Here is a 27,818-nt window from a genome sequence, read left to right on the forward strand (position 1 = left end):
CATAAACGAATGCGCACAGCCATGTTCCAATGAAACTTGATTTATAAAAACAGGTAGTGGGCTGGATTTGCCTTATGGGTGGGTGCTCTAGTTTTCCAACACCTGTTCTAGATTATTGAACTTGCCAAATGCTAACATTTGAAATACAGGAATTTGACTATAACTTGGTTTATATAAAAAAATAACAAAGAGTTTTCATGTGTAGAGCAGTAATACTTCTCTAGCTTGATCATTCTTATTCAGGTTTTTTTAGTGCTTCAGATAAGTTCTCCTTACATCTAACAGCTGTGGTAACAGCCAGACCTCTTGTTTGACCTCTCACCTGAGTGGTGTTCCTATCAAGCCTCCACCTCCATCTCCAGCCATTGTTCCACTGCACTTTCTACACTTCTCTAATTTATTCTTTTCGTGTGCTGTGAGGCACTGTCTCCTACACAACTGATTTCATTAAGAAATGGTAGCTTTGTTGTCAACCAGCAGGTCATGGGGAAGAATCACAATTTCGTGAGTGCTATAGCTTTAAAGCAAAGATAAACACCAGCAATTTATATTGAATTCAACCCTAAGTTTACTTTCCTTCCCCTTCTTGATTTCCAAAATAAACACCAAGTTTCTAACATCCATATGGTAGTAGCATATTTCTAACATCCTGTGGTAGTAGCATCCTTCATGTATGTCTATTAAAAGCTTCCTGCTTCAGTGATATTTGGAGTTTCCCTGAGACAAAGAAGATCTGTCTCCTTAAGCCTCTTTAGCTGAACATTGCACTGCAAGATGAAATGCTTGACTGCGTTGTCTCTTGAGACACAGATGTCTCTACTAAGGGCACACACTCTTACCATAAGTTCTAACATGTTGCAGACACCATAGCCAGCCTCGGCACACAGGCTGCTAGATGTTAAGACAAAAGAACTTGATGTCCTAGCATAGAAAGTGAACAGCAGTGTGAAATATACTTGGTTGCTGTTTAAAGTAACATTGTGGCCAGCCAGACTTCTGTCTCAACGTGAAGCCTTTCTGACACAAGGACTGACTGATTCTACTCCGTGTGTGTTAGTCTGTCAACAAGGTAATCTGTGTCATCTTGGGATTCCATTCTGAATAATCCATGACTGAGATGAATGAGTCCCCGTGACTCTTGCTTGTTTCCACTAGGATGTTATACCTTGAGGCCACCACCGGATATCTAAAAAGGCTTGGGAATATCACAAGCACGTTTGTACCTAATTCATGAACTCCACTCTCAAATTCCAAGTAAGGTTTTAGATTGTGTGGGGAGGGGGGAGATACTGAAAGTTCCCCCCTCTTGAGTGCTTCTTAATTCTTCTCTATTTTTTTCCTGAACCCACCAGAATTCAACTCTTTTAAGGATTTCCAGTGATGGAAAAAACTCCTTGAGAGTGAAGGGAAAGGACTGTCTTAAAAATTTCATTTCTGGTCTACAAATTTCGAGAATAAAGACGTTGAATTGAATTTTAAGCCCTATACCCCTCTCATCATATAGTCAGATGAGAACTAACGAGTAAGACAGTCAGAGCCCTACAAGCCCTGCTGAGCCCTGATAACCGCAGTGTATAGAGTAATGCAAGGGCCTCAGTCCAAGAGTCAGAAGATCTAGATTCACTTCCACGTCCTGCTTCTTTAAAGTTCTTGAATAGATCTTGCTCAGAGCATCTGTGAAAATTAACAAGGTAGTGAAGTTTGATTGTCTATTGCTACATAAAAAACTGCCCCATATTTTAGACGCCCAAAGCAACAATAGTCATTACTTGGCTATGATTTTGCAATTTGGGCAAGACTCAGCAGGGAACTCGTCCTTTCTCCCCACATGCTATCAGCTGGGGCTGAGATCCACATCCAAGATGGCACACTCAAATGGCTAGCAAGTTAGCCAAGGCACTTGGCTGGTCGCTCAGCTGAGGTTCAGCTGGGAGCCTCAATTCTCCTCCGCGTGGGCCTCTCCATGTAGCTCCTTGGCCTACTCATAGCATGGCAACTGAGTTCTAAGGAGGAAGAAGCAGAAGTTCCCAATTCTCCTAAAGATTAGGCCCAGAACTGGTCCAGTGCCATTTCTTCCGTATGCTATTAGACAAAGCAGTCACAGGCCTGGCCCAGATTCAAAGGAGTAGGAAAAAAGACCCCAACGGGAGGTAGGAAGAGGGGCTGTGACAAGAATTTGCAGCCATCTCTCACATTGTTCATGGAAAAGTACTTTGATTTCTATGGAGATCATTCATGGTTTTGTAGTTTCTGAAATGTAAATTTTATCCAAAAAGAGTCAGATTTCAACCCAGTATTTTATCTCTTTGCAACCATATGAGGTTCAACTTCCCTGCACTCTTTTGAGATTCACCATTCTCCATTATTAAATGGACAGGTATTTGAGATTTGTTGAGCATCTAGTAGGCACAAGACCCCTAATATATGTTCTTTTATTTACTGTATTTCACCGCTTCTGAGATGTACTATTTTTTTATATTTTAACATTTCTGAATTGAACATTTTACATTGTAATCACTGTAATTCATATGACAGTCTTGGGTGCATGAATTTGGCTGTCACTGTTCATATTTTCATCACTTCACTCAAGTTATATATACTATTAGTACTTCACCTGTTGAGTTTAATTGCTATTTTAAAATGTCTTCAGAAATATTACAGTATAATTTGGCATTGAAGCAAAAATTTATCCCTAATGCTCAGTCACGGAAATAGAGCACCATTAGCGAGGCAAATGTTTGACATTGGAAGAATGACCTCAATTTCATATATTTTTAAAAGCAGCAGTAAATCATGAGATTTACACTACCTATAGGAAGATACCACAAGAAGATGAAGGTGTGTTGATTTTATTACTAGGATGTATGCAAAAGGATTGCCCATCATACATGAAGCTTGTACCTAGAGTCAGAGAAATTGCCAGGTTCTTCAGAGCCAATGAAAGAAATCTCAAAGAAACTAAAGGCTAATATCATGCCTTGTGCAGGACTGTCCAAAAAAGCATTGTCTCATAGTTCCATGAGCAGTGTTTTTTTTTTCCTTTCTCAGTGGTACTTTAAAAAAATTGCATTTTGGATTCAATGAAATATAGTAGTTCTCACAAAAACATCTGTAAACCACACATGAATTCCCTCCTTTTACATATGAGAAAGCTGTGGCTCAGAGAGGTTAAATAACTTGACCAGTCTTAAAACTAGCGAGTAGAAGAATCACTTATTTTCATTATCCCATAGTGATTCCTTAAAATTGGAGGGCATCACAGGTTGGTGGTTCTGGAAAGATATGAAATGTTGTGTGATAACAGCCATTCCACCCACCCTGTCTCCAATAAACATTACAAATATGAACGCACTGTTGCTGCAGTACCCCCAAACCAAACTCCAACTTTCTAGAGAGATTTTCAATGTGCTGGGCCCCTGCCCGGGATTCCCTCACAGTCCTTTTGAGAAGAGTAACTAATAAAAAAGCTTATTTGTGCAAAGAGTTTTATAAGAGGTCACATAATAAGTAATCAGAATAACTGCTCTGAAATAGTGATTTTTAAAGAAGAACAATTTCCCAACTCTTGAAGACAGACGTAGGTTTTAGGAAGACTTGCCCAAACGATAATTTTAAGGCAGTACATTAAACATTCCTTGGCCCCTTACAGACGAGAGCTATGGCTTGGGCCATTGCTGTTCACTGACCCTAAGGACACACCGGGAGCTTCCTCTGCCCCCATCCTGTCTGGGCCAGCACCATTGTGGGACCGCCGTGGGGGGCAGCAAGGGCCTGCTTCCCTCTTCTGCATTTCCACTGAAAAGACAGAAGGAGAGAAGGTTTCTAGACCCCTCCTACCATAGTGAGAGAGACTCCATCACTTCTCTGACAGGTCTTCATTAGGCATCATATAGTTGCTTAGTTTAGAGAGTGCTGAGTGCTTGGGGCTAAACAAAGATGCATAAAATACAAGCCCTTCGCACATGAAGTTTCCCTAACTAGGAGGGCGGGTGAGGCTTGGGCAGGATTCCCAGCCATATCTGGAAACAGTGATGAGCACCCTTCCTTCTGTAATGTCATGCAGGACGTTATGTGATAGTGGTTTTCCTGTGTACAGATCTCTCCGTAGACCGGAAGCTTCCTGAGGGCAATGACAAGGGCCATTCATCTTTATATCCCTGGTATTTTGCATATGCCTGGTACAGTGATCAAAAAATGATGTTCATTTCATTTGTCCATTCATGCAACAAAGTCTTGCAGAGGTTCTGAACAGGGAGAGAGATGCTTTATGGGAATATATAAAGCCTTGTTGAAGTGGCCTGTGGCTGGCCTGGTGAGAAAGGGAGAATAGAGGCAGGAGGATGAGGAAGGAAGTAGGGATCACATAAACAAAGGAAAGGCAGAATAGGACAAATTCCATCAGTTACTGTGACTGGAATGCAGGGTGGATAAGTCTGCAAGGATGTGCTGAAGTGTGATGATAAAGGGTGGGGAATATTAGGCCAAGTGTTCTTCTCGAACGGGTGCCGTTAAACAGAATCCCCCTTCTCGCCTCAGAACACTCAAGAGGTGGCATTGCTCTGGAGGAAAACACGGAAGAAGGATATAGGGCGCTTCTTGTTAGAAAAATGTGCCTGGGATTTGTCTTCTGTCTTGCAAACGATGTTAAATGAATGCTCCATTAGCACCAACAGACTCCAGGTCTCATCTGTGATGCTAACGATACTTCCTTGGGAGGAGGTAGCACATCATAACTGAGCCAGAGTACCAGCTTTCGTCCTGGCTCCATCAGTTCTCAGCAGTGTGACCCAATCGCTGTGTGCCTTAGTTTTCTGGGTTGCAAAGTAGAGTTGATAATCATATCAACCTCAAAGGTGTTATAAGGTGTTATAAGGTTTAAAGGAAATGATGCACAGAAACCCCATGGGAACAGTACTTCTTGGCACGTAAGGGTTCCACAAATGTTAACTATTATTATCCCTTCTCTTCTGTGTACCTTAGTTTCCTCATCCAAATGGAGATAATAATACCTGTCCCAGCCCATTTCTCCTGGATCCTGATAGAATAAAATACAATTGAATGTGTGAAAGCATTTGGAAGTTAAGCTCTAGCATAGCGGCAAGGTGGAGCTAGGGCTGTTAATTACTGTATACTTGGCTAAAACGTAATCCCAAGATCCTGGACAGGAAGGTGGGGCTCACACGTGTCTCCAGGCTACTGGCTACAGGTGTGGGTACGTGAGTGTCTTCTCTAGATGCAGTATGTCAAGATGAGGACTTTAGCATGTGACTGGTCCAAGATGACATAAAGATGGAAAGAGGGAAATTCACTAAGCAAGAAATAAATAAGATTTAAGCCCTATAGCCTTGTGAGCCATATAATTTCAAACATCATAGTCTTGGACATCTGGGCTCTATTACCTGAAATCCCATTAAACCTTCAGTTTCATAATTCTGTGTAGAACTTGGTAAATTGCGAGATTCTGCTGATGGCCACTAGCCAGTTCAAGCAATTAATCACAAGGGTCCCCAAGCAGGTTTGCAACTCACGCCAAGTGGATTCTTTAAGGGGAAACTGTATACGCAAAAGAAATAGCCCAATCCATACAGTTTCATAGCAACATGCTTTGTAGCTCTGCCAGCACAGAGAACTTATCTGTTATCATTAAGATATCCAAGCCTCGTAACTTTTTCCTCAATGGAAATTAGTACTCACCAGCCCAGGGAAGATCCTCAAACCTCGTTAACTCTAATGTAGATTGTAACATGCTGAGAGCTGACAAATCCAGTTCAGACAAAATGAAATCCTACCCTTTCCCCACCCTCAGCATTTTCTCATTTGAGGGAACTCAACTTGAACTGAGCTCTCCTTCCTTTTCAACTTTTCTAGAATGCCTGGGACTGTTTGCATTTGTTCCTGTGTTCCAGGCCAAAGGGCCAAAACACAGCAAAGAAATAACCTTGCAGCCTGTCTTCAGAATTCTGCTAGACATACCCCAGGGTGAAAGGGCCCATAACAAAGGAACTGTTTATCCTAAGATAGTCTTGCTTGTTTTTGCCAACTTAGAAGAGTTTATGTAAACGAGATAATCTTCTGCACTTTAGAACATTTATAAAGCCTTTCCTAACTACTATTTTGTTTAGAGAGAGATTCTGGGAACATGATGGAGAACAGAGAGGAAGCCTTGAACCCTCCCTACAGAGAGCTGAAAGGGAGGAGGGTGAGAATCAGAATAAATTTACAGTACGGGTTTAAGGATTGTGGCTTTGCCTTGCTTTTCAGGTTTCTTCTTTCTGAAACTCTTTTAACTAACTCTTTCAGTCTCAGTTTCCAATGCTACAAAGCAGCTGTCTAGTATGGTAGCCACTACATAGATGCGACCATTTAAATTTAAATGAATTAAAATTAAATAAAATTTAAAATTAATTTTCTGGAGACACTAGCCACGTGTCAAGTGCTGAAAATAGCCACATGTGGCTAATGGCTGCCATATTGGACAAAGCAGATCTAGAACATTTCCATCATTGCAGAAAGCTCCATTGGACGGCGCTGCTCTAGATGAAGGAACTCTACAGCCTTGCTACTCAAAGTGGGGTGCACAGACCAGCAGCACCGTTATCACTTGAGAGCTTGTGAGGCCTGTGTGATTTACATTGTAACAAGATACCCAAGTGACTCCTAGGCACATTAAAATTTGAGAAGCACTATTCTAAAGTACCCTTCCCCTCTTAAGACTCTGTATGGTGAAATCCATCATTATCCCCAGCATTATTTGTTCATATTTATGTAGCTTGTGTAGCTTTACTTCAGAAAGAGGCACGTTAGCCCCTTGAGACGCGGCATGCAAAAGGAGAAACCTAAGTATATCTTGTATATGCCTTAAAAAGTGGGCTTTTCTCTTTTTCTTGGAAAAGCTGCAGGATATGGAGAATTTTTTTGAACATACTTTTTCTAAAGAAGTGAATCTTAGAGAACATTTTTCTAGTGGAGAAGCTATTGGATTGGTCAACAGAGAGGCCCTTGAGATGAAAGTAAGATTAAATAGAAAGACAAAGTGGGGTATAGGTGAGCTTTAAAATAAAAAAGAAAAAGGAACTTGATTTATTCATTCAGTCGACAAACATGAAAGGTGCCATGCTTTGTAATTGAGTCAGGTGGGGTACAGAGCAGTGAGAGGAATTAGGAAACCATTCCTCAGAATACGATCTGCCAGCCGGTCTGACACTGTGGAGATGGAGGGGAATTTCAGCGGCAACTTGAATTAAACTTCAGGGTTTTCATGCCCTCTCATGAGATTCATTGTCATTTGTGCCAGTGGACAGAGTTTTCTTCTGGAAGGCTCTGTGAGCCTTTAGAGTGGCTATTAGAATTTAATAACTTGAGAAGCTTGCCTCTGTCCAGTGCAGAGAATGGAATCACTGGGGTTACCTCTGACTAATAGGCTATACAAACGCATCCCTGCTGAGAGCATCTGGCCTGCGATACTTTCTCCCAGAAATGCATCATCTAGTATTCATGTGGTGCAAGGTGGCAGCCACTGTTGTCAGCAGGCTTCCAGTTCAAGTTGACCCTAAAGCTGGGTGAGGTTTTGCCATTTTCCTGGGGGAAATCATGCTCTGAGACTGAGGTCAATAGGTGTCTTGAATTATCACAGAGAATTTATGGAGTTCAGATGCTTGCATACACTGAAATTCCTAAATCCATTCTCATTTGAGAATAGTACTATGGCCCCCAAAGAAATCCTGCCCTTACTTTAAGATAAACTGCTAACCTCATGCATGTAGGTTTATCATACATTCATTCATTCATTCAACAAAGATTTCAAGAACCGCTTTGCTATTCTAGGCATTTTACCACACAAGTACAGAAAGAGAAGAATAAGCCATACTCTTTGCCTGAAGAAGCTTGGGGTTAGGGGCAGTGATGCTTAAAGAGTGGTCCTCAGACTAGCGACATGGGTGTCCCCTGCAAGCTTGCTAGAAATGCAAATTTACATGGTACAGATGAACCGGTTTGCAAGGCAGACACACATGTAGAGAACAAACGTACGGACACCAAAGGGGGAAAGCGGTGGAGCGGGGGGGAATGAATTGGGAGACTGGGATTGACATATATACACTAATGTGTATAAAATAGATAACTAATAAGAACCTACTGTATAAAAAAATAAAATTCAAAAAAACAAACAAAAAAATAAAGTAAAATGTTTAATTTAATGTTAATTTCACCTCAATAAAAAACATTATAAAGCATTCTGAAAAAAAAAAAAAAAAAAGAAATGCAAATTTACAAACCCACTCCAGACCCACTGAATCAGATTCTTTGCATTGGAAAGAATGGCGCTCCAAAGCTGGGCTTTACCATGCTGTCCAGGGAATTTCCAAGCACAGCAAAGTTGGAGGAGCGTTCGCCTATACTCAGACACATTATCGAGTGATTCTAGTAAGGTAGGATAAGTACAATGAGACAGACATGGGACTCTCCAAGCCTTGCAGCCCCGAGGCAATGGGGAGCATCTTAGTAAACGCTCAGTGGAATAAATATTGCTTACCTCTTTGATTAATTGATGCATGAATCAGCCTATAGAAACTAAACAGTATTGGGATGATGGCCCCGGGGCTTTGAATGGGTTGGCTGGCTTGCTCGGGTCTTGCCACTCCTGTCAGCCTCACTCTAAAACCCAATATTTGGATCACTGCACTATATCATATCCAGGACTCTTGGTATTTTATTTCATGAAGTGAACAAAACTATAAAGCAATTTTCCCCCGCAGTCTGCACACTTTTCTCTGTCTGAAGGACAGATAACTACTATTTAAGTCCTGGGGAAAAGATGTAGGTGTGCCCACGTATTTGTGCCAAGCTGGCTTCGTGAGAATCACCGAGCCACTTGTTAAACACAGAGATTTCTAGCCCTCCCCCTGGACACTCTGAATCAGTGGAAATGGAGAGAGGCTAGGCAAAATAAAAAATTTTAACTCCTTGAGATGAGTCTGATGCAGTCAGTTTTGAGAACCTCAGACCGAAATGGCCAAGTTCTTAAAACTCTGGAATCCAGAGACTGAACCCACAGGAACCAGAGTCGATTTCTGAGAGGTTTTTGAGCCTCATAGTGTAAACTGTAGACTAGCGGTTTTATTTGTAGTAGAACAGGAAGGGGATGAATACAGTGTCCGTGGGTTGTTGTTTTTTTTCCCTAGGGCTGAGGAAAGGAGAGGAGCAGCTTGCACACAAGTGCATTCTTTCTCTGTCTCTCAGTGTGTGTGTGTGTGTGTGTGTGTGTGTGTGTGTGTCCAGTTTCACTCATCTCACGAACCCACAAATCCCCTAGAGAGAAGCAGCCGCCCAAGCCGATCAGGACAGCAAAGCGAGCTCCAGAAAGACTCCACTTATAGTGTCAGAAGCCCATTGCATTCTAATTGAAACAATAAAATACAGGGCCGAGAGGCTGGGAGATGGAGGCCAAAGCCTTCCTACCCAACCTGGTTATAAATGATTGCCTGAAAATCTTCCCATGGGGCCTTGGGACCTCCTGTGTCTTCTTAGCACTTGTGGAATCAACAGGCCCCTGACATGTCATAACCTGATTGAGGGTCACAGCCTGGCCTGAAGGCTGCAGCCTGTCTAAGGTCCTTTATCTCCCCGAGCCTGACTTTCTTCACCTGTAGAGTGAGGCCGCGGGATCTACGTCCTTGGGTTGCTGCAAAATGGACAGGCTCTGAGCATGATGCTCAGCTCACAGTACTTGGTTAGTAATAGAGCTTATTGTTATGGCCATTGTGGTCTATGGACTGAGTTAGTTGGTTATGCAGAGAAACAGAACCAATAGGAGATATTGGTCTCCAATAGGAGATGTATCTATAGGTCTATCTATAGGTCTATCTATCTAAGGAGAGATGATAGATAGATAGATAGATAGATAATTATAAGGAATGACTCACACAGTTTTGGAGGCTGAGAAGGCCAAAGATCTGTAGTCAGCAATCTGGAGACCCAGGAGAGCTAATAGTATAAATTCCAGTTGAAGTCCAAATCCGAGTCCAAAGGCAGGAGAAGACTGATGTCCCAACTCAAAGACAGGCATAGAGAGTGAATTCTCCCTTACTCAGCCTTTATTCTACTCAGGCCTTCAACTGACTGGATGGGGCCCACCCACATTAGGGAGGACAGTCTGCTTTACTCAGACTACTGATTCAAATGTTCATCTCATCCAGAAACACCCTCCCCGACACACCCAGAATAGCGTTCAATCAACTGTCTGGCCACTCCATGGCCCAGTCACATTGACACATAAAATCAGCCATCACTGAGTCATTGTGGTTTCCAGTTTACTAGGGGTTATGAGACGTTACAGACTAGTTTGTATGCGTCGTCTGTTTTATTGCCCTTAACCCAAGTCCTCTGCCACCCTGATACCCATCTTGCCTGAGATCCTGACTTCCATCTTCATGCAGTCAGGGGTAGCGTTGATTTCTTAGTCACATTCAAAGCATCGCCCACCCCCACTCCCTGCCCCCGCCAAACTGTCAAGAGGGCCGGTAGTGGCAGAAATGAAACCAGTGCAAGCGAGAACACTGTGACTTCTCCCACGAAAGGGCTGGTTGGCAGAGTTGAGTTTTATCGCCACGTAAATCCTCCTTTGTCCTTCTTTTGTCTCCTGACTTCTTCCGTACATACTGATTAATTAATCGAGCATACCTGTTTAAATCATCCCATCTTGATTCGTATAATGGTATGCCTGTGAGGGTTCTAAAAGTTAGAAATGATTTAGTATTAGAGGTTTTGATTACATTGAATATAAAATCAAATAAAATGAGCAAATGATGAAGAGAAGAGGGGAGTGAGGTTTGAAATTAGCCTTATTTCCTGTACACACAAGAGGCACACTTAAGTTGGTCTTTATCTTGGCCTATTTTGGGAGTGATATATTTGGCTCACAACCAGGAATGGAAGATAAGCAAGGACCTCTACCCTCTAAACCAACCTCAGCATTATTGACATTTGAGCTGCTGAATTCTTTGAAGTGCGGGTCCATCCTATGCATTCCAGGATGTTTAGCAGGGTCCCCAGCCTCTACCCACTAGATGCCAGTAGTAGCACCCCCGAGCTGTGACAACCAGAAATGTCTCCTGACATTGCCAGATGGGGGCAAAATTGCACCCAGTTGAGAACCACTGCTCTAGACATAGAACAGCTTTTAGGCTGTTAGATAGAAATGTACTAGCTTTCTCTAGGTCAAACTTCTTACTTAGGGCACTTTGTATATAGGTTCACGTCTGATGAGCATTCTTTTATACAAACACAGCTACTTGCTTTGTCTGCCACATTCCTATTGGAGTTTAGGAACTTGCTTTCCTAACACATGTTTCGTATTGAGTCAGGAAAGCACTCTGGTGAGGACAGATCTGTGTTCCAGTCTCAGCTCTGGGCATTCCAGCAGGATGGCTGTGACAATTTAATGAACTTAGCCTCATGTTTTCCAGGTGTGTTATGAGGATAATGCAATTGACGCCTCAAAGATGGCAGTCAGGACTGTGAGTGACTGCCTGTAGAACCTTAGTTGGCCATCGTAGCTGCTCAATAATTGTTAGTTCTGCTTCTCATTGACTGTTACGTGGAGGTGACTGTGGGTCTCACTCCTTTGGAATGTGCATCTCACCCCTGCTATGAATTGTCACAGTGCATTCAGGCCTACCCTGAAGTCCTCAACCACAAGTCACGTGAAAGACACTTTCAGACAGAAGATATGGCCCTTCTGTTGGAATGGAAGACACTAAACAACCCTCTTAAGAGATGAGGTCTTCTTTCTTCTCTTAACCCCTGAGGGGTGGGGCTGCCTTCACACACTATCTTTTCTTCTTTCCCAAACACACCCTTGCGACTGGAGTGAGGGGAGGTGGCACTGGACACGCTCAGTCCCAGGTCTGTTCTTGAATCCTCTACCAAGCAGGCCTTTGCCTCCCGGGCCAGCTTCTTCCTGCCTTTGAAGGGTCTGGTGTGAACTCTTCTTATCACGGAACTGTCTGTTGGCGTCTACACTAATCTGGGTGAGAGTGGAAGCCAGCGTGCCTTGGCTGTGGCCTTGGCAGGCAAGAGGAGTGTTATCCATCGCTGGAGGGGGCAAAGGCTTGGCCTCGGGACTGTGTTGTTTCTGCTTCCCGGCCCCCAGCTGTGGCATTAGTACATTGACCTCTTTGTATCTCTAGTTCCTCTAGGGAATTTTGGGACGTTTGGGCAGTAATAAAAATAAGAAGCCATCACTTGGCAGGTATTGACTGTCTGCCAGACACCGTGCAAAGTGTTTTTTCTATGAGCCTATTTCATCATTACAGCAACCAAGTGAGGTGGGGATTATTATCGCCATTTTAAAGGTGAAGATGTTGAGGTGTGAAGAAATTCATGTTTTCAACAACATGTAGCTGGTAAGTGGTGAGCCTGGGATATCAACCAGGTCCCCCTGATTCCAGAACCCACAATCTTTAATCACTGGACCCTAATGTTGCCCTACTCATCCTGGACCCTGATGCTGTTAGACTAGAGAGGTGATTGGTTCCCAGAATGCCTAAACTAGTAATGTTGAAAAAAGATTTGAGAAAGAGCTTTTTTTTTTTTAACTGTTAGCTGCAAATCCATACACGGCCAGTTCCAGGATGCACATGTCCCTTGAGTAGTCCTTAGATGCAGAGAAAGAAACAGGAGCAGTCCTCTCTCTATATGCAGACCTGACTACAGGATTAAATCTCAACTAAAATTGGGTCTTAAATTAAGCCCTGAAAAAGAGAAGAATCTCTCCTTCTTCAGCATCACTGCTTTCTTCATTATTTCACAACTATTTACTAAGCACTTTGCATTAGGAAGACATACAGCGATAAGACATGGTACCACCCTCAAAAAATTTAGGAGGAGAGATGGATACATTAAAATAAAGTGTTCATGGTGGGTTTGGTGGTAAACATTTATGATGCCTTGCTGGCATCCAAGGGTAAGCTGTCAGCTGTTTCGAGAGAGAGAGAAGGCTTCATAAAGAATGTGATGCTTGAAGTAATCTTGAAAAACAGAGGAGTAGGTGTTCACTAGTGTTCCAGGATGTACAAAGAAGGCATCCTAGGCAGGAGGAAAGGTTGAGCAAAGACTGCAGATAACCTAGTACATATGAGGAGGTAGAGGGAGTCTGGGATGGTGAAGCCCAGAGGATGGAACCCAAAAATTGTGCCATCTCAAAGATCACACTTTTCCCTCTTTAAAGGGCCAGAGCCATCTACCATTTACAACAAACCCATGACCAACATAATACCTAACAGTGAACACCTGAAAGACTTCCTGCTAAATTCAGCAGCAAGACAAGAATGCCCACTCTTGCCACTTCTATTTAACATAATGTTGGAAATCATAGGCACAGCAATCAGACAAGAAAGAAAGAAAGAAAGAAGGAAGGAAGGAAAGGAAGAAGGGAGGAAGGAAAGAAGGAAAGAAAGAAAAGGCATCCAGATTGTAAGGGAAGAGGTTAAACTCTCACTATTTGCAGATGACTTGATACTCTAAACAGAGAACCCTAAAGTCTCCACACAAAAACTATTAGAACTAATAAATGATTTCAGCAAGGTATTGGGATACTAGATTAATATACAAAAATGCTGCATTTCTATACACTAATAATGAAATACCAGAGAAAGTAAAAACTAATCCCATTTAAAATCACATCAAAAAGAATAAAATACCTAGGAATAAACTTAACCAAGGAGGCAAAAGACCTATATGGTGAAAACTATAAAATATTGATGAAGGAAATCATAGACGATACAAAGAAGAAGAAAGATATCCATGCTCTTGGATTAGAAGAATTAATATTGTTAAAATGGCCATACTACCCAAAGCAATCTATAAATTTAATGCAAATTCTATCAAAACACCCCATTTTTCACAGAACTAGAACAAATAATCCTAAAATTTATATGGAACCACAAAAGACCTAGAATTGCTAAAGCAATCCTGACAAAAAAGAACAAAGCTGGAAGTATAACCCTTTCAGGCTTCAGTATACAGGCTTGCTGTATACTACAGAGCTACAGTAATCAAAGCAGCATGGCATTGACACAGAAACATAGATCAACAGAACAGAATAGAGAGCCCAGAAATAAACCCATGCTCATACAGTCAATTAATCTTCAACAGAGGAGGCAAGAATATACAATAGAGAAAAGAGAGTCTCTTTAACAAGTGGTGTTGGGAAAGCTGGACAGCTACGTGTAAAAAAATGAAATTAGAACATTCCCTCACACCATATACAAAAATAAACTCAAACTAAGTTAAAGACCTAAATGTAAGACATGACACCATAAAACTCCTAGAAGAGAACATAGGTGAAAGATTCTTTGACATAAATCGTAGCAATATTTTCTTAGATCAGTCTCCCAAGGCAAAAGAAATAAAAGCATAAGTAAACAAATGGGAGCTTGTCAAACTTAAAAGCTTTTGCACAGCAAAGGAAACCATCAACAAAACCAAAAGACAATCTACGGAATGGCAGAAAATATTTGCAAATGATGCAACCAACAGGGATTAATATCCAAAATATACAAACAGCTCATACAACTCAATATCAAAAAAAAAACAATCAAAAAATGGATAGAAGGACTAAATAAACATTTCTCTAAAGAATTCATACAGATGGCCAACAGGCACATGAAAAGATGCTCAACATTGCTAATTATTGGAGAAATGCAAAACTACAATGAAGTATCACATTTGTCAGAATGGCTATCATCAAAATATCTATAAATACTAAATGCTGGAGAGGGTGTGGAGAAAAGGGAACCCTCTTACACTGTGGGTGGAAATGTAAATTGGTGCAGCCACTATGGGAAAGAACATGGAGGTTCCTTTAAAAAAAATTAAAAGAGGTCTACCATATGATCCAGCAATCCCACTCCTGGGTATATATATATCCAGAAAAAAAGAAAACTCTAATTCAAAAAGATACATACACCCCAATGTTCATAGCAGCACTATTTATAATAGCCAAGACTGGGAAGCAACCCAAGTACCCGTCAACAGACAGTTGGTTTAAGAAGATGTGGTATATATGTACAATGTAATATTACTCAGCCATAAAAAAGAATGAAATATTGCCATTTGCAGCAACATGGATGGACCCAGAGAATATAATGTTTAGTGAAATAAGACAAAGACAAATACTATATGATATCACTTATATGTGAAATCTAAGAAATAATACAAATGAGTGTATATACAAAACAAACAGATTCACAGATGTAGGAAACAAATTTATGGTTACTGGAGGGGAGAGAAGTGGGGGGAAGGGACAAGTCAGGAGTATGGAATTAACAGATACAAACTACTGTACATAAAATAAGGAAGCAATGAGGATTTACTATATAGAGCCAGGGTATTATACTCAATATTTTGTAGTAACCTATAATGGAATATAATCTGCAAAAAAAAAAAAAAATGCTGTACACCTGAAATTAACACAGTATTGTAAATCAACTAGACCTCAATTCTAAAAACAAAACAAAACTATAAAGAGCCACAGCCATCTAATACCAACCGCCATTTTACATTTGACCTCATGTAGCTTTTACATACCTGAAGGTTTGATTCCTGTTACACATAACAAAAATCTCTAACCGAGCGATAACGGCAGAGCCATCACTGTACACGTGACAGAAAGACAATGGTCCAAGCCTTATACTAGGCACATCCCTGCACATACAACCTGAGTAAACAGGGGCCTCTTGCTCCCACATAAAGCCCAGCTCAACCTGGTGACGCATTCAAAGGAAACATAAATAACTGCAAAAGCATCGAGGAGCAATGAATACTGATTCCGTGGAAAGGTGGGTCAAGGTAGTATTATGCCATCCGCACTCTTCTCTTTGGCCATCCCTCTTCCTAAGGGCCCACACATGTGGCAGCCATCACCCCAAATCTCCTATGTCACTCTACAAACCCCCAGGTTGTCTCTCTGTGGCCTCTACTCCTGCGTGTATTCAAGTCTTGTAGGAGTATCTCTGTTCTTTCTAATATCTCCATCTTTCTAATATAAATTAATTTAGCCACCAGTTTTTTTCCCTGCCCACTAGAGCCCTTTGTTGTGCTGATTGGGCTCGTGGATAACCACGGAATCCTAGTTAGAAGATAGGAGAATGGGAAATACTCTGAATACTTGATATATTTATCCCTGTTACTCCTATATGTCACTAGAATGGGACAGACCTAGGTCTGAGTACAGATTTGACCTTCACTAGCAGTGTGACCTTGGGCAAATAATACTCCTGGGCCTCAATTTCCTCATCCACAAAATGGGGATATTCTACCTATCCCAAGAACCGTACTGGGGAGCCACAGGTGAAAGACCTTTAAGGTCTAATAGGCTCAGCTCATGTCCATGGCTATAAATCTTACTGTATGCTAAAGTTAGACACATCTGCTTTCCATCAGCCTTAGAGGCTTATGTGGAAGACATGGCTATTTGGAGAAATAGCGGCTGTGATAAACCTAGTTATCAACTCCTGACTCAGGATCCAAAGTAGAGTAATTAATTTGTGTTTACTCTTTATTATCATTATTCACTTTTCAATTTTACTTTTTAAATTTAGGTTATTCTTAATAATTCTTTTCACACATTTTCCAGAGCTGATTTTAGCAAAGTCTGGGTAATAGTATACGGTATCAGACTCCTAGAAATCTGTTATTCCGGCTGTACTTCGCTTTTACAGGTCGGCTTGGATAAAAGATTTTTACTTGTGTCAGTTTCTAAGCCCCTTTAATAATACTGGACTGTTATTTCTTAATGAAATTATAAATATTTATTTTCTTAGTAGTATTAGTGAATGAAAATAACTGTGGATGCTTTAGTTAGTCAATGTTTATGGGTCAAAGCTGCACCCTGTGACCCTAACTTTTGTTGTTCTTGTGTAAAACATTATGACAACCATAATAAAAATCCTAAAGCCTTCACCTTCCCTTACATTTCTTTTCTATACATATGTGTAAGTTTTGTATTGTAGTATATCATAACTGTTCACCATGTTGCTACATAATCATCATAATTATTACTTTAATGGCCATGTAATCATCCATCTTGTTAATGCACCATAATTTACTTAACCTAAGCTCTCAACACTAGGAAACTGGTTGTCTTCTAATTTTTCCACTAAGATAAATAACCTCTGGGTTGCATATTTGTGCGTATAGCTTCTTTCATTTTTTTAGAATATTTCTTTAGGATGCACTCCAAGAATGGGAACACTGAGTCAATGAATGTGAATTTTTAATAGTTTTTAAATAAACAGACATTATTTTTCCAGTTTACAATGCTATCAGCAATATATTAGTATTCTACTTTCATTACAACCTTATCAGTAGTGTATATTATTGTATACTGAATGCACTTAAATAGCACCTTACTTTTGTTTTTGTATTATCTCAAAAATAGTAAGTTTAATGAAACATTTGCTTATAAATTGTGCATTCTCTCGTGTTTTAAAAAGCCAGTTTTAAAACCTAGGTAAGTTTTTTGTTTTTGTTTTTTAACATCAAGAACTCTTGCTTACTCTCCATTGCCCAATAGTTCTGTGTATTAAATAAAGCTCATCTTGATAATCTTTCTGAGCAAAATATTCAATTGTGCTCTTTTATTAACTAATTAATGAGGACCTGTGTATAAGGATCTGTAGGGAATACTGAGATAAAATAAAAGGAACTTAGAAGATAAAGTTGGAAAAATTAGACAAATATATCTGTACCAGTATTCCCAAGGTCAGAAGCAGGGTTGCCATTCAAGTAGTTCAATCTGCTCAGATTTTAATGACTTTCTCTACCTAGTCGCTAACCTGCTCAGCCAACCTGACTTTTCAACTCAGGACCTCCACCCATACTGCTTCCAATATGTTTTTCTACGTTTTATCCTGGGAAAGTTTCTTAATGAAGAGTGAAACCCCCCACTATACCCTCACCCCAGAATGATTCCACACCATTCCCAGTCTGATCTTGTTCCAGATCAAGTAAATGCACAAAACCCCATAATGTATGACATGGTTTCCCAAACCACAGCCCCGTCATAGGGCTGAATGCCAGTTCCAGGGATCCAGTTTTCCCCTTCCTTTCGTGCAACTTCTCCTATCCCTGAGATGGATATCTTCCACGCTCTGCAAAAAAAAAAAAAAAAAAAAAAAGGAAGGATGTTCCAAGAATACAAGCCACCATAAGTTCATCTTGAAGTTGAGTCACCGTTGCCTCCAATAGCGCCTTCTCTTTGACCTAAGGATGTTAAGGTTTGTTTGAATTGGATTATTGCTACATACCAGTATATGGAAATATACAGAAATAGCTCATCATGTTTTCTTCTTTTTCCTCTTTCAGCCTCAACTGAGGGTTCTCCATAAACGCGGTTAGCCTTCCAAGCTGCTGTCCTGCCAGTCGATATGAACATGGCCTGTTCCTCACAGAAAGACTAACTCATGGCACTGCCAGAAGATATCCTTGGAGCATTGACAGATTAACCAGATTAACTGAAAAACCACCCATTCAGTCAAGATCATGGGCTTCGGAAAATCTTAGTTTGCTATGGATTTTTAAATGAGGTGCATAATATACAGTGCCAACTTGCTCCAAGTGGTCATTGGCAGACCATTAGCTGGAAAACTGCTTCCAGTTTTCATCACTGTGCATAACTCAAGCTCCCTTTGGGGAGCTGTCTGTGCCCTTCACTAGAAGTCCCGTTTTAGCATGGCAACTACTGGATTATTTTATTATGTGTGCAGACAGCATGATGCGTTAGAAAAAAAATTACAGCAGTTCTGCAATCTCAGTGGAAGTGTTCACAGTATTATGCCCAGGTAGGAAATGTAAACATGTCTCGATTGTGTTAGTTATGACACCTAAAGGTATTCTGTCCAACTCTTAAGCACTTTACATGAGAACCCCCTATACCGAAACGAATCAGCACGTTCCGTACATGTGAGAAAACAAGTCTTTTCTTCTTTCTTATAAATCTTGTCCTATTTCTGGCTCAGACTGTCCCAAGACGAGGCTCCACTCCTAGCATATACTCCGTCGTTTGTGGTAGATTGGTAAATATGGCCACAGTACTGTTAGACTTAACCTCTTGACACTTTACTGAACAACTGGATTTCTTACAGCAGCAAAGGGAAGTAAAGGTGGGCCTGGGGAATGGTGATCATTTAGCTCTAGTTTCCTCTTACCTGGGCACAACTTACCACGAGCACATACACTCAAACACAGGAGGCTTCTATTTGGCCAATGTATGTAATCTCTCATTCTATAGAACAGTTCTTTCCAAAAAACCAAAATGGGGGTGTGGCCATATTTTAATCTTAGCATAGGTGCATTGATGGTAAAGACAGAAGAACGCAGTTTCCCAGGGTGTGGTCTGCCTTTAACACTTTGGAAACCTCTCTAGGTCAAGTTCTGATCACAATTCTTTGAAGAGAAAAAAACAGCAAGTGACCCCCTGCATGTCTAGAGAAGCAAGAGGTTCCAACCCCACACTAGGTTTCTTCCTCAGAAGAGAACCTACTAGTCCTTTTTAATCCTTTCTGGGATTATAACCCATAACTAATTTTTTTGTACTATGTTTTACAGCAAAGCACAGTCCTGGGAAACCAGTCAACCCAGTTATTGCTTGTCTTTAGGAATTAGAGAAGTGTCCATATTGATTGACCCTACATCATGCTTTAGCATTATTTTTTTCCTGAAAATGTAAAGTTGACTGAATCAAAAACTCAGCCAAGTATGTTCTGTGTGCCCACAGTCCCAGCCTGAGACCGGCAGACATTGGAGACTTTTCTTTAAATACATGTAACAACCCTGGGAGCCTGCCAGCCCAAGCAAGCTTGGCATTTTAGGGGGTCACCAGACACACACTCATTGTCTGTTCTCCCCACATCTTGCCTCCCCTGGGGGGTATCAGGAAATGCACAGCCCATTAGAAAACTACCCCACCTGAGACTTGGAAACTTGACAGGGAAGGAAAGAGAGATCCCAATGTGATTCGGGTGCATCACCCAGCAGGATGACTCACCACAAGCCTGCGGGCTGTAGTGCCAAAGAAGGGGGCTTCCAAGAGAGAACTCAGAGAAGCTCCAGTCGCCACCAAATCTGGCTCTCTGATGGGTCAGCATAGGCACCATCAGGCCCCCAGCAGACCGTAATTCTTTACAAATCCAGAATTAGGAAGTCAAACCCTGGCTGCCAACACCCCTGGACACCTCAGTCTCCACTGCCCATCTCCTGAGGTTCAATTCCAATTCCAGAGCTCCCTCCAATCTTTCGTTTCTTCTCTTCTTTATTCAGCAAGTGTTTATTGAGTATCTGCTATGTGCCAAGCATTGAGCTGAGGCAACAACAGTGTACAAGGTAGACTCTCCCTGCCCTTATGATATCTCCTCCTCCCAAACACTATCCCCACCTCACCTTTTCCACAATGAAAACTGAATTCAGACAGCATTCATCCCCTGCCAGAGCAACGTGGGGAAATGGACATGCACAGTTCCCTTGCCTGAGGAAGTGGACAGCAGAGAAAGAGGTAGTGGACAGCGTCAGGCCATGTATTTTCACCCATCATGTACAGCCAACCCTCCCAGCACCCAGATTTAGCTGGTAGGAGCTACCCAAAGCAACTTACAGTTGCTTGATATCCACCCTGGTCACCTATATTCCCATCCTTTATGCAGAAACAGCAATTCATCATCATGCTGGATTCTCTGAAGCCCCAATTCTATAACTAGTCCCAGGGACACAAATTCGAGCCTGATGAATTCGAAAGAACTACTGCCAGGTGCTGAGATATTATCTGGGAATGAGTTCGTTTAGCCAGCGACATTCTGAGAACAACTGTTAACACCCTTGGAAAACTGGACATACTTTGTGGTGCAGATAGATGTTCGTGAAATGGTGGTGGTTCATCCTTACTGACTCTGGCTTTTGCAAGATATGTTACAAACCATTAAATAAGTAGAGTTTCCTAGCTTTTTTTTTTTTTTTTTGAGTCAAAAGTGTGCTGGACAATTATTTAAAGATGATGGGTAAAGAAGAAGATAGGAAAAGGCAAAGATGGAGACAATGAAAGAGCCCCATTGAAGATGGCTTCTCTAAAAATGCCTTAATTCCTGGCACGTACCACATATTTGCATATGAACTACTGTTTTCCAAACTGTCGACCTCTGTTTGAAATCATCTGGGGGCATAGTTTTGGAAACGTGGTGGCATAAAATCTGAGCAGTCATGAGCTAAACCGGCAAAATGGAGAAACAATTTCCTTCACAGCCTTGGGATTCTTTGTTCTGTGTTGACCCACAATGACCCATGGTTATTTCCTGCTGTGCTGAACCTTCTTGCCAAGATGTGTGTAGGACATTTTACTCCCAGAACCTCAGAGATGGCTGTGGTGAGTTTTGTTTAGTAGGAAGCAGGAGATGGGGAGGTAAGGGATAAATGCTTTGATGTCTAAGGGCTGTAAACTGTTGATGCATTTATTCTTCCTTTTACTTGAACCTGTGCTGAATCTTTTTATTAGAAGGCTGGGCCCCTCACTTGCACAGGAAAGGCAGTCTTGGGAAGAAACAGAAACGAATAATTATTCGACTCTCTTGGTTGCCAAGGGGATAAGTTTGTTCCAGCTCCAGAAGTGAATTTAAATACTCAGAGCATCGGTGGTTCTGCTAGGGTAAAAATCAAATCACTTGAGTAGTTTTAAGACATACCTAGGGGCACGGAGACCCTATCAGCTTTCTTGTGGGTAATGGCGTCTTCAATTCCCTACTCAGGCTCTGTGAGGTGTGTAACCGCAGCGTCGATTCCACCTCCCGATTACGGGGAAATAACCCGGGTCCCCTCCAGGGTCACTTCTCAGTTGCCCAGAGGCTAATAGTCCTTCATTCTGAGGGAATTCTGCCTCATTTTTAAACTTCAAGGGGAAAAGGAGTTATCAACCTGATGTGAGAATATAAACGGAGGATTAAAACCTCTAATGGATGTACCCCCTTGTTACTTGCAAATTCTTTCTTTGTCTGCAAATGTCACACAATTGATTTTGGATAGGAACAATAAAAGTCTCACGGAAGAAAAGTTTTCAAGACCCCCTTAGCACTTTCATTTTCCCAAAACCTCCTCTTCCAGTGCATTGGCAGCTTCATTCTTTGTGATATTTTTCCTCTATGTTCTGTAGAGTAATTTTGTTACTTGACAACTAGACCTAAAGCTGCCGTAGTCTCTTTTTAAAAACCTAACCTTTGAAAATGACATCAGTTCCTTTCTGCCTTAAAGGCTGTTTTTATTGACCTCTCCCACAACCCCTTCCACTTTACTTTCTTGCGTTGTTTTGTATTCTTTTTTCTTTTAACCTCTTTCTTCTTTTCACATAGCTCCTTGTGTAGATTTCAAGTATTCTATAAAGAAGTCAAACAGCGAAACATAGTCATCACCTTTTTTCCCCAGGACTGACTGAGAATTCCTTCTTAAGTTTGATCTTGGTGAAAGCTTGGTGCCCAGACAACACTGGGACAGGGATTATCATCTCCAGGGGGTGGCCGGCCAGTGCCACTAATCAAAACAAGGGGCATGAGATCGGGATGGAGGACAGCCCAGGAGATGCAGCCGCTCAGGGCACAGCTGGGGACTCGGTTTCAAAGACAAGTGGGTCCTGCCCCTTGGTCTCCTTAGATGTACATCTAATCCTGTAGCCAGAGAACTATCTTATGAATTCTGCTTTATCAGTGTGGATGATTCCTGGCTCCACAGCACAGCTTCAAGGTCAGGGAGCTGTGTTTCCATTATTTTGCTCTGGTGACATAACTCTAGTAAGGAGACAGGGAGCCTTCTTTTGAAGGCGAACCACCTGTGGGAAGCTTGAGGAAAAATTAGCCAAGTGCCCAGGGAGGTTACACCAGCCCTCAAAAAGAACAAAGTAGAGCCTTCCCTGGAGATTCTCATTTGGGAGGATGGCTAGGAGGATGGTATCCTGGTTTTCTTCTGCCTATCATCTTGGCCCTGCAGGGAAAATTCTGGGAAAGTGGGGCAAGCACTACGATCTAACATTTTTAGAGTGAAAATCGGCCCGTGACAAATATAGAGGAGATGTGCCTTTGAGTATGGGGCTAGTTTTAGACCTCCTGGTCGGCAGCACTGACTGAGAAATTACTTCCACAGCACAGCAGAAAAGGGGTATAGAAGGCCTTGTAAATCTGAAGCTTCCATTCCACGTAGGGCTGTCTTCAAACCTTGCAGAGCTCCCAGTATTCTTACTTCAGAGCCTCCTTCCGCAATTGTATCAAGCACTCGAAGGCACCAACAACATACACCTCATAAAATTTCAAGGGAACCGTATGACTTGCATTGAATTGCAGGTGACTGCCTGACATTGTTACAGATACTTAAACATTAATTCTGATTATATAATATCCTTTTCATATTTGGGAGCCAATGGTTCAGGGGTTTCATTGCTTGTTTTGCTGTTGTTGTTTTCCAAACCTCAGACATTTACAGAGCCTTAGAAAGGCTCTTAAACCCAGGCCTTTTTGCCTGAAGTGCAGTGATAGAAACAGCCGTCTGACATAAACAAGGAGACTTAAATTAAGCCAACATAGGAGATACTAACACCTGAAATCTTTAAGGCACCGAAGACCCTGCTGGTTGTCTTCTGCATTGTTTATAGCCTTTTAAATTTCAATCATCTGGATCAAAGGAAATAAACAGGCTGCTTTCACGTGGCCCTGGCATATCAGCACACACGCAGCTACTACACGTGGAATTCTAAGCTGGGCTGACGTGCCAGAGCACACAGACCTGTTTTGTGCGGTCATATCTATTCACCACCACCGACCCCCATTTTCTCTGAAAATGTACTCAAATGCTTTACTCCAAGAAAATTCTAAAACGAGACTCTTAATATTTAGATCATTACTTCTCTCAGGGTGGGGGAACTGATTTTGTGACATAACCTTGAAGAAAAATCACTGGCCATTAAACGCCTTGGTGGTTGCCCCTGTTCCATTCCACAAGCTGACGCTGGTCTTCTCCCATCTCCCCAGAGGTCAGCCTGGCCTCCCTCTCAAATAGCACAAACATCATAAAGACACCTTTTGGAGCTCTGAATAGACTCCCTATTCAAGCATAATTCCAGTAATGTGATTTGAATTGAGTACCACCTTGGTCCTTGATGATATGATTCCCTAGATCAATTCTAATTCTTTATATGTATTTTCAGTATGTTTTTGTTAACACAGTCAACTACATTCATGTGTTTGCATTGGGAGCTACCCGCTAAACTCTGTTGCAGCTTTTGACAATGCCTATACCTAGTTCCCGTTTGATGCATTTGAGAGGAGACCAGAAATGTTTCCCTGCATACCAGCTGCAGAGGTTTTGAAGTACATAACCAGGTTCACTTTCACATCAAAAGGCCCCTGTTTATAGGTGGAAAATTTAAAGAGAAATGGGGGGGCAGGGGGAGTAATTCATATTTGAACACTGGAACCTTTATCTTTTTCATTATAATTCCACTCTCACCTCACATCACCCTTCTCTTTCTAGAAGCAGTAGCCTCTTCAGTGAGTGCTGACCCCCACTTGGGGTAGTCAGGATTCCACTTGCTGAAATTCACTCAAAGGAAACTGGAAGCCTCTCTGGGGCTCTGAATGATTCCTCCACCACTACATTTCCTTCACCAGTAGAAAAATGCTACCCTTACAAGGCCATGTTTGAGGAGACCTCTGTTTAGCTAGTGAACGTTCACATTACAGAGAGCTGAATAAGGCCAGGTTCTTGACTTTGCCCTGTAAGTCTCAGTTGTGATTGGCACAGAAGCAACTAGTCCGCTGAAAAGCCAAACCAGCACAAATGTTTTGAAACGAATTCCGCTAAAACTCTCGTGTCACTACATCATACTTGCTGTAGGTCCAGTTAATCCGACTATTTAATATCATTAGGCACCAAATTAAATAGCTGTACACAAAATTTTAGAAAATACCAGTATCGTAACACAATTACATATTAGCAGTCAAAAGTACCTGAGGAGAAAATATTGATCTGTTGTGGTTTCTGTACTTGAGTTATTCTTAGGGCTCTGTGGAGACCGGCACTGCTCTGATAAAGGGGAAGATGTTTTGAATTCAAGAATACTTGAACTCAAGAGAAATTGCCCATCTCTCTGGGCCTCTGCTCATATGTTTGGGATGCTACCTGTTCTGTCTTAGCAGACAGGGTTGTTTGGAGGCCAAAACGAGCTAAGCAGAGAAGCTGTCCTGTACCACCTATAGCTATTATTACTGAAAGTTCATTCTGGGATTTTAAAAAGTAAAATGATAAAGTATCAATCAACCTTTTGTGGGGGGTACAAAATTACTTTATTTGAAGGAATGATGCTAAGGAAGGAACTTAAGTAGTTGTTTTTGTACAACTTATAGAAAAGGTGAAGGTAACTCAAACACTTTGTATGTACACACAATACCTGGGGGCTGGTCTGAAGAGCCCATGGCTAGGGTGTCCATTTATCTCCACCTTGCAAAGGTTTAGAGCAGTGTGACCAATCTGAGAGAGAGAGGTTTGGGCTGGGCTTACTGCAGGTGAAGATTGCCAATCCCCGGGTTGAAGAAGACCAATGAAGTTGACAAATTGAGGGCCACAGGAAGCAGAGAGCCACATTGAACTTCTTTATGAGCTTCTGTACATTGGTCTTTGCGCTGGAAAGAAAGAGGAAGAAAAATCACACAATGTGAACTGAATATATAACCAGTGCTCTTGATTGCATATGAGGGGAAAAAATCTGACCAAGAAAAAGAATGGTTCACTGTTTTACAAACACTAACAAACATGGCTATAAAAGCACACTTCATAACACAAAAGCCTATGTAGAGGGTAGACATTTTTATAGCTTCCTTAAGTGAGTAGTTAAACCAGCAGTCTGAAACCTCTTAATCCCCTAATAGTGGTTAATTAAATAAGTATTTTCCTTATATATTGCCCACAACTGTGGGGTTTTTCTCTATGCACCCTAGAAAAATTCCCAAGACTAGACTTAAGGAGGATGCAAGCTGGTTATGTAGTAAAATAAGGTGCCTTTTCTGTTGGATGTTCATTTTAGTTCCCTGTGTCCCCAGGGCATACAATGTTTAGAAACTTTTTTCTCTAAACATAAGAATTATTGCACACCACAATTTTGAACTACCAATTTCCATATCTTAAGCAGCTATCAACTTGCCAATTCCCTTTGGGTCTCCTTTACATTTTCTTTTAATGTTTCCTTGCGTTTTGGGCTGTGCTCAAAAAGACTTTCGGGGGAGGGGCATGTTTCTTTTTAAATTGATAGAAATGAAACTGTACAGATTTTTGCCCCCTTGTATCTGTGAGCATGATCTCTATCAGTCTTGAAAATCTGCTTTATCATTTTGTATATTTGACTATTTTGTATTCAGCATTACTTGATTCCTTATGTGCATGGCAATGTATTAAAATGCGGGCTTTCTATTACCGTGTAAAAGTGTTTTGATTCTGATTTTCAACATATATCCTTGGGAAAAAATTACATTAAACTTTTCTATTTTCTTCAGCTCATCAGCTTGTCAGAAGAAAAGAGAAGGTTAACAGCATTTCACTTTCCCTGTGTTAGCTAATGATGCAATTCATGGTGGAAAATTGTCCTCAATTATGCTGTGTTTCCTGGGGAAATAATATATGTGGAATGAATTGGTGGCCTCTCTCCAGCTCCCAGCACACAGAATTCCCCCAACACCAAATCCCACCAGCGTGATGGCTATTACCGTTGAACGCTTTAAGTGTTGAGCACAGCTAGACAAAAGACACAGTTCTCTCCCTCCATAGGTTTGGTAACACCCTGGAAAGAGATGGGATGACAGATCTGGGCCGCCAATCTGCTCTCACCCTGAGAGAGTCTTAAGTGCTTATCATAGCATGATTGATGGAATTTCCCATCACCTCCATCTCCATCTCTCAGGTGATGACCAAGTGTCAGCTGTCTGTAGTTTATCAGTTGGGATGCTTTCAAGTAACACCTGCCCAAGGGATTCAGGATTAGAGAGCCGCTGTCTAGTTCAGCAAACATCTGGGTATACTCCACTCTCAACCACGTATTTGAAACGCACCAACATTTTTTCTCAAATTAAAAAAAAAAAAAATCCACTGAGTAATATGATGCACCAAATATAAACAGTAGACCATTTTTTCTGCCCTAAACTACCATTTTCACCCTTTCTTGTCTCAAGGAGACATCGTAATGAGTAGTTACAACCACCGTGACCTTGCTGAATATGATGAATTGCCTCAACTGGTAACAGAGAAATCTTTCCTTCCCGGAGAGCAAAAGGCACGTGTAAATTGCGTGAAAAAGAAGGGAAACACCCACTGCCCTTTTTTGTTACATGTTTACAGTGAATCTAGTTTTGGGGGATTTGGGGGGCTTTTTCCCCCAGAAAAGGTTTCCAAAAGCAAAACCTGCAAGGACCTTTTAGTTTAGTTTACTGACTCGCTGTATAAACCTTCTAAATCTGTCTACACACCCTGTAACTCTAAAAGTACAATTTTCTCCCACTTTCTATTCATACAAGTTAAGAACATGGAAAATGGGGCAAGTTTCTTTGTCAGTGAACCTCTTTAGAAGATGTAAAACTAGAGCCCTACAAACCCCACATTCTCTTTGTCTTGACTTTTCTTGGATCATTTCTGGCTCTTTTTTCTTTTTTTTGTCTCTTTTTCATCATTTTCTTCCTTTTCCTCTGTCATTTCTCTGCCTTTAACTTAGCACTCCCTTTCTGTGTGCTTCTCTTTATCTTTCTGTACCTTAC

The 27,818-nt window shown here is 41.4% G+C and overlaps 1 protein-coding gene across 2 annotated transcripts in view; it reads left to right on the top strand.

Moving 5' to 3' along the window:
* The window catches only part of SAMD12 (sterile alpha motif domain containing 12), a 404,116-nt gene extending 382,285 nt beyond the window's left edge, over nucleotides 1-21,831 (top strand). The window contains exon 5 of one of the 2 annotated variants that reach the window (XM_029223049.1): nucleotides 18,364-18,515. In XM_029223049.1, the coding sequence (XP_029078882.1) occupies nucleotides 18,364-18,386 (23 nt within the window). In that variant the 3' untranslated portion in view covers nucleotides 18,387-18,515. Of the gene's footprint in view, nucleotides 1-18,363 lie in introns of both variants that reach the window. The other variant, XM_029223046.1, reaches the window with a different exon arrangement.
* Nucleotides 21,832-27,818: the final 5,987 nt, after the last annotated feature.

Source organism: Monodon monoceros, unplaced genomic scaffold, assembly GCF_005190385.1.
Source record: "Monodon monoceros isolate NGI ecotype Baffin Bay Population unplaced genomic scaffold, NGI_Narwhal_1 Super_Scaffold_14, whole genome shotgun sequence".
Lineage (NCBI taxonomy): Eukaryota > Metazoa > Chordata > Mammalia > Artiodactyla > Monodontidae > Monodon > Monodon monoceros.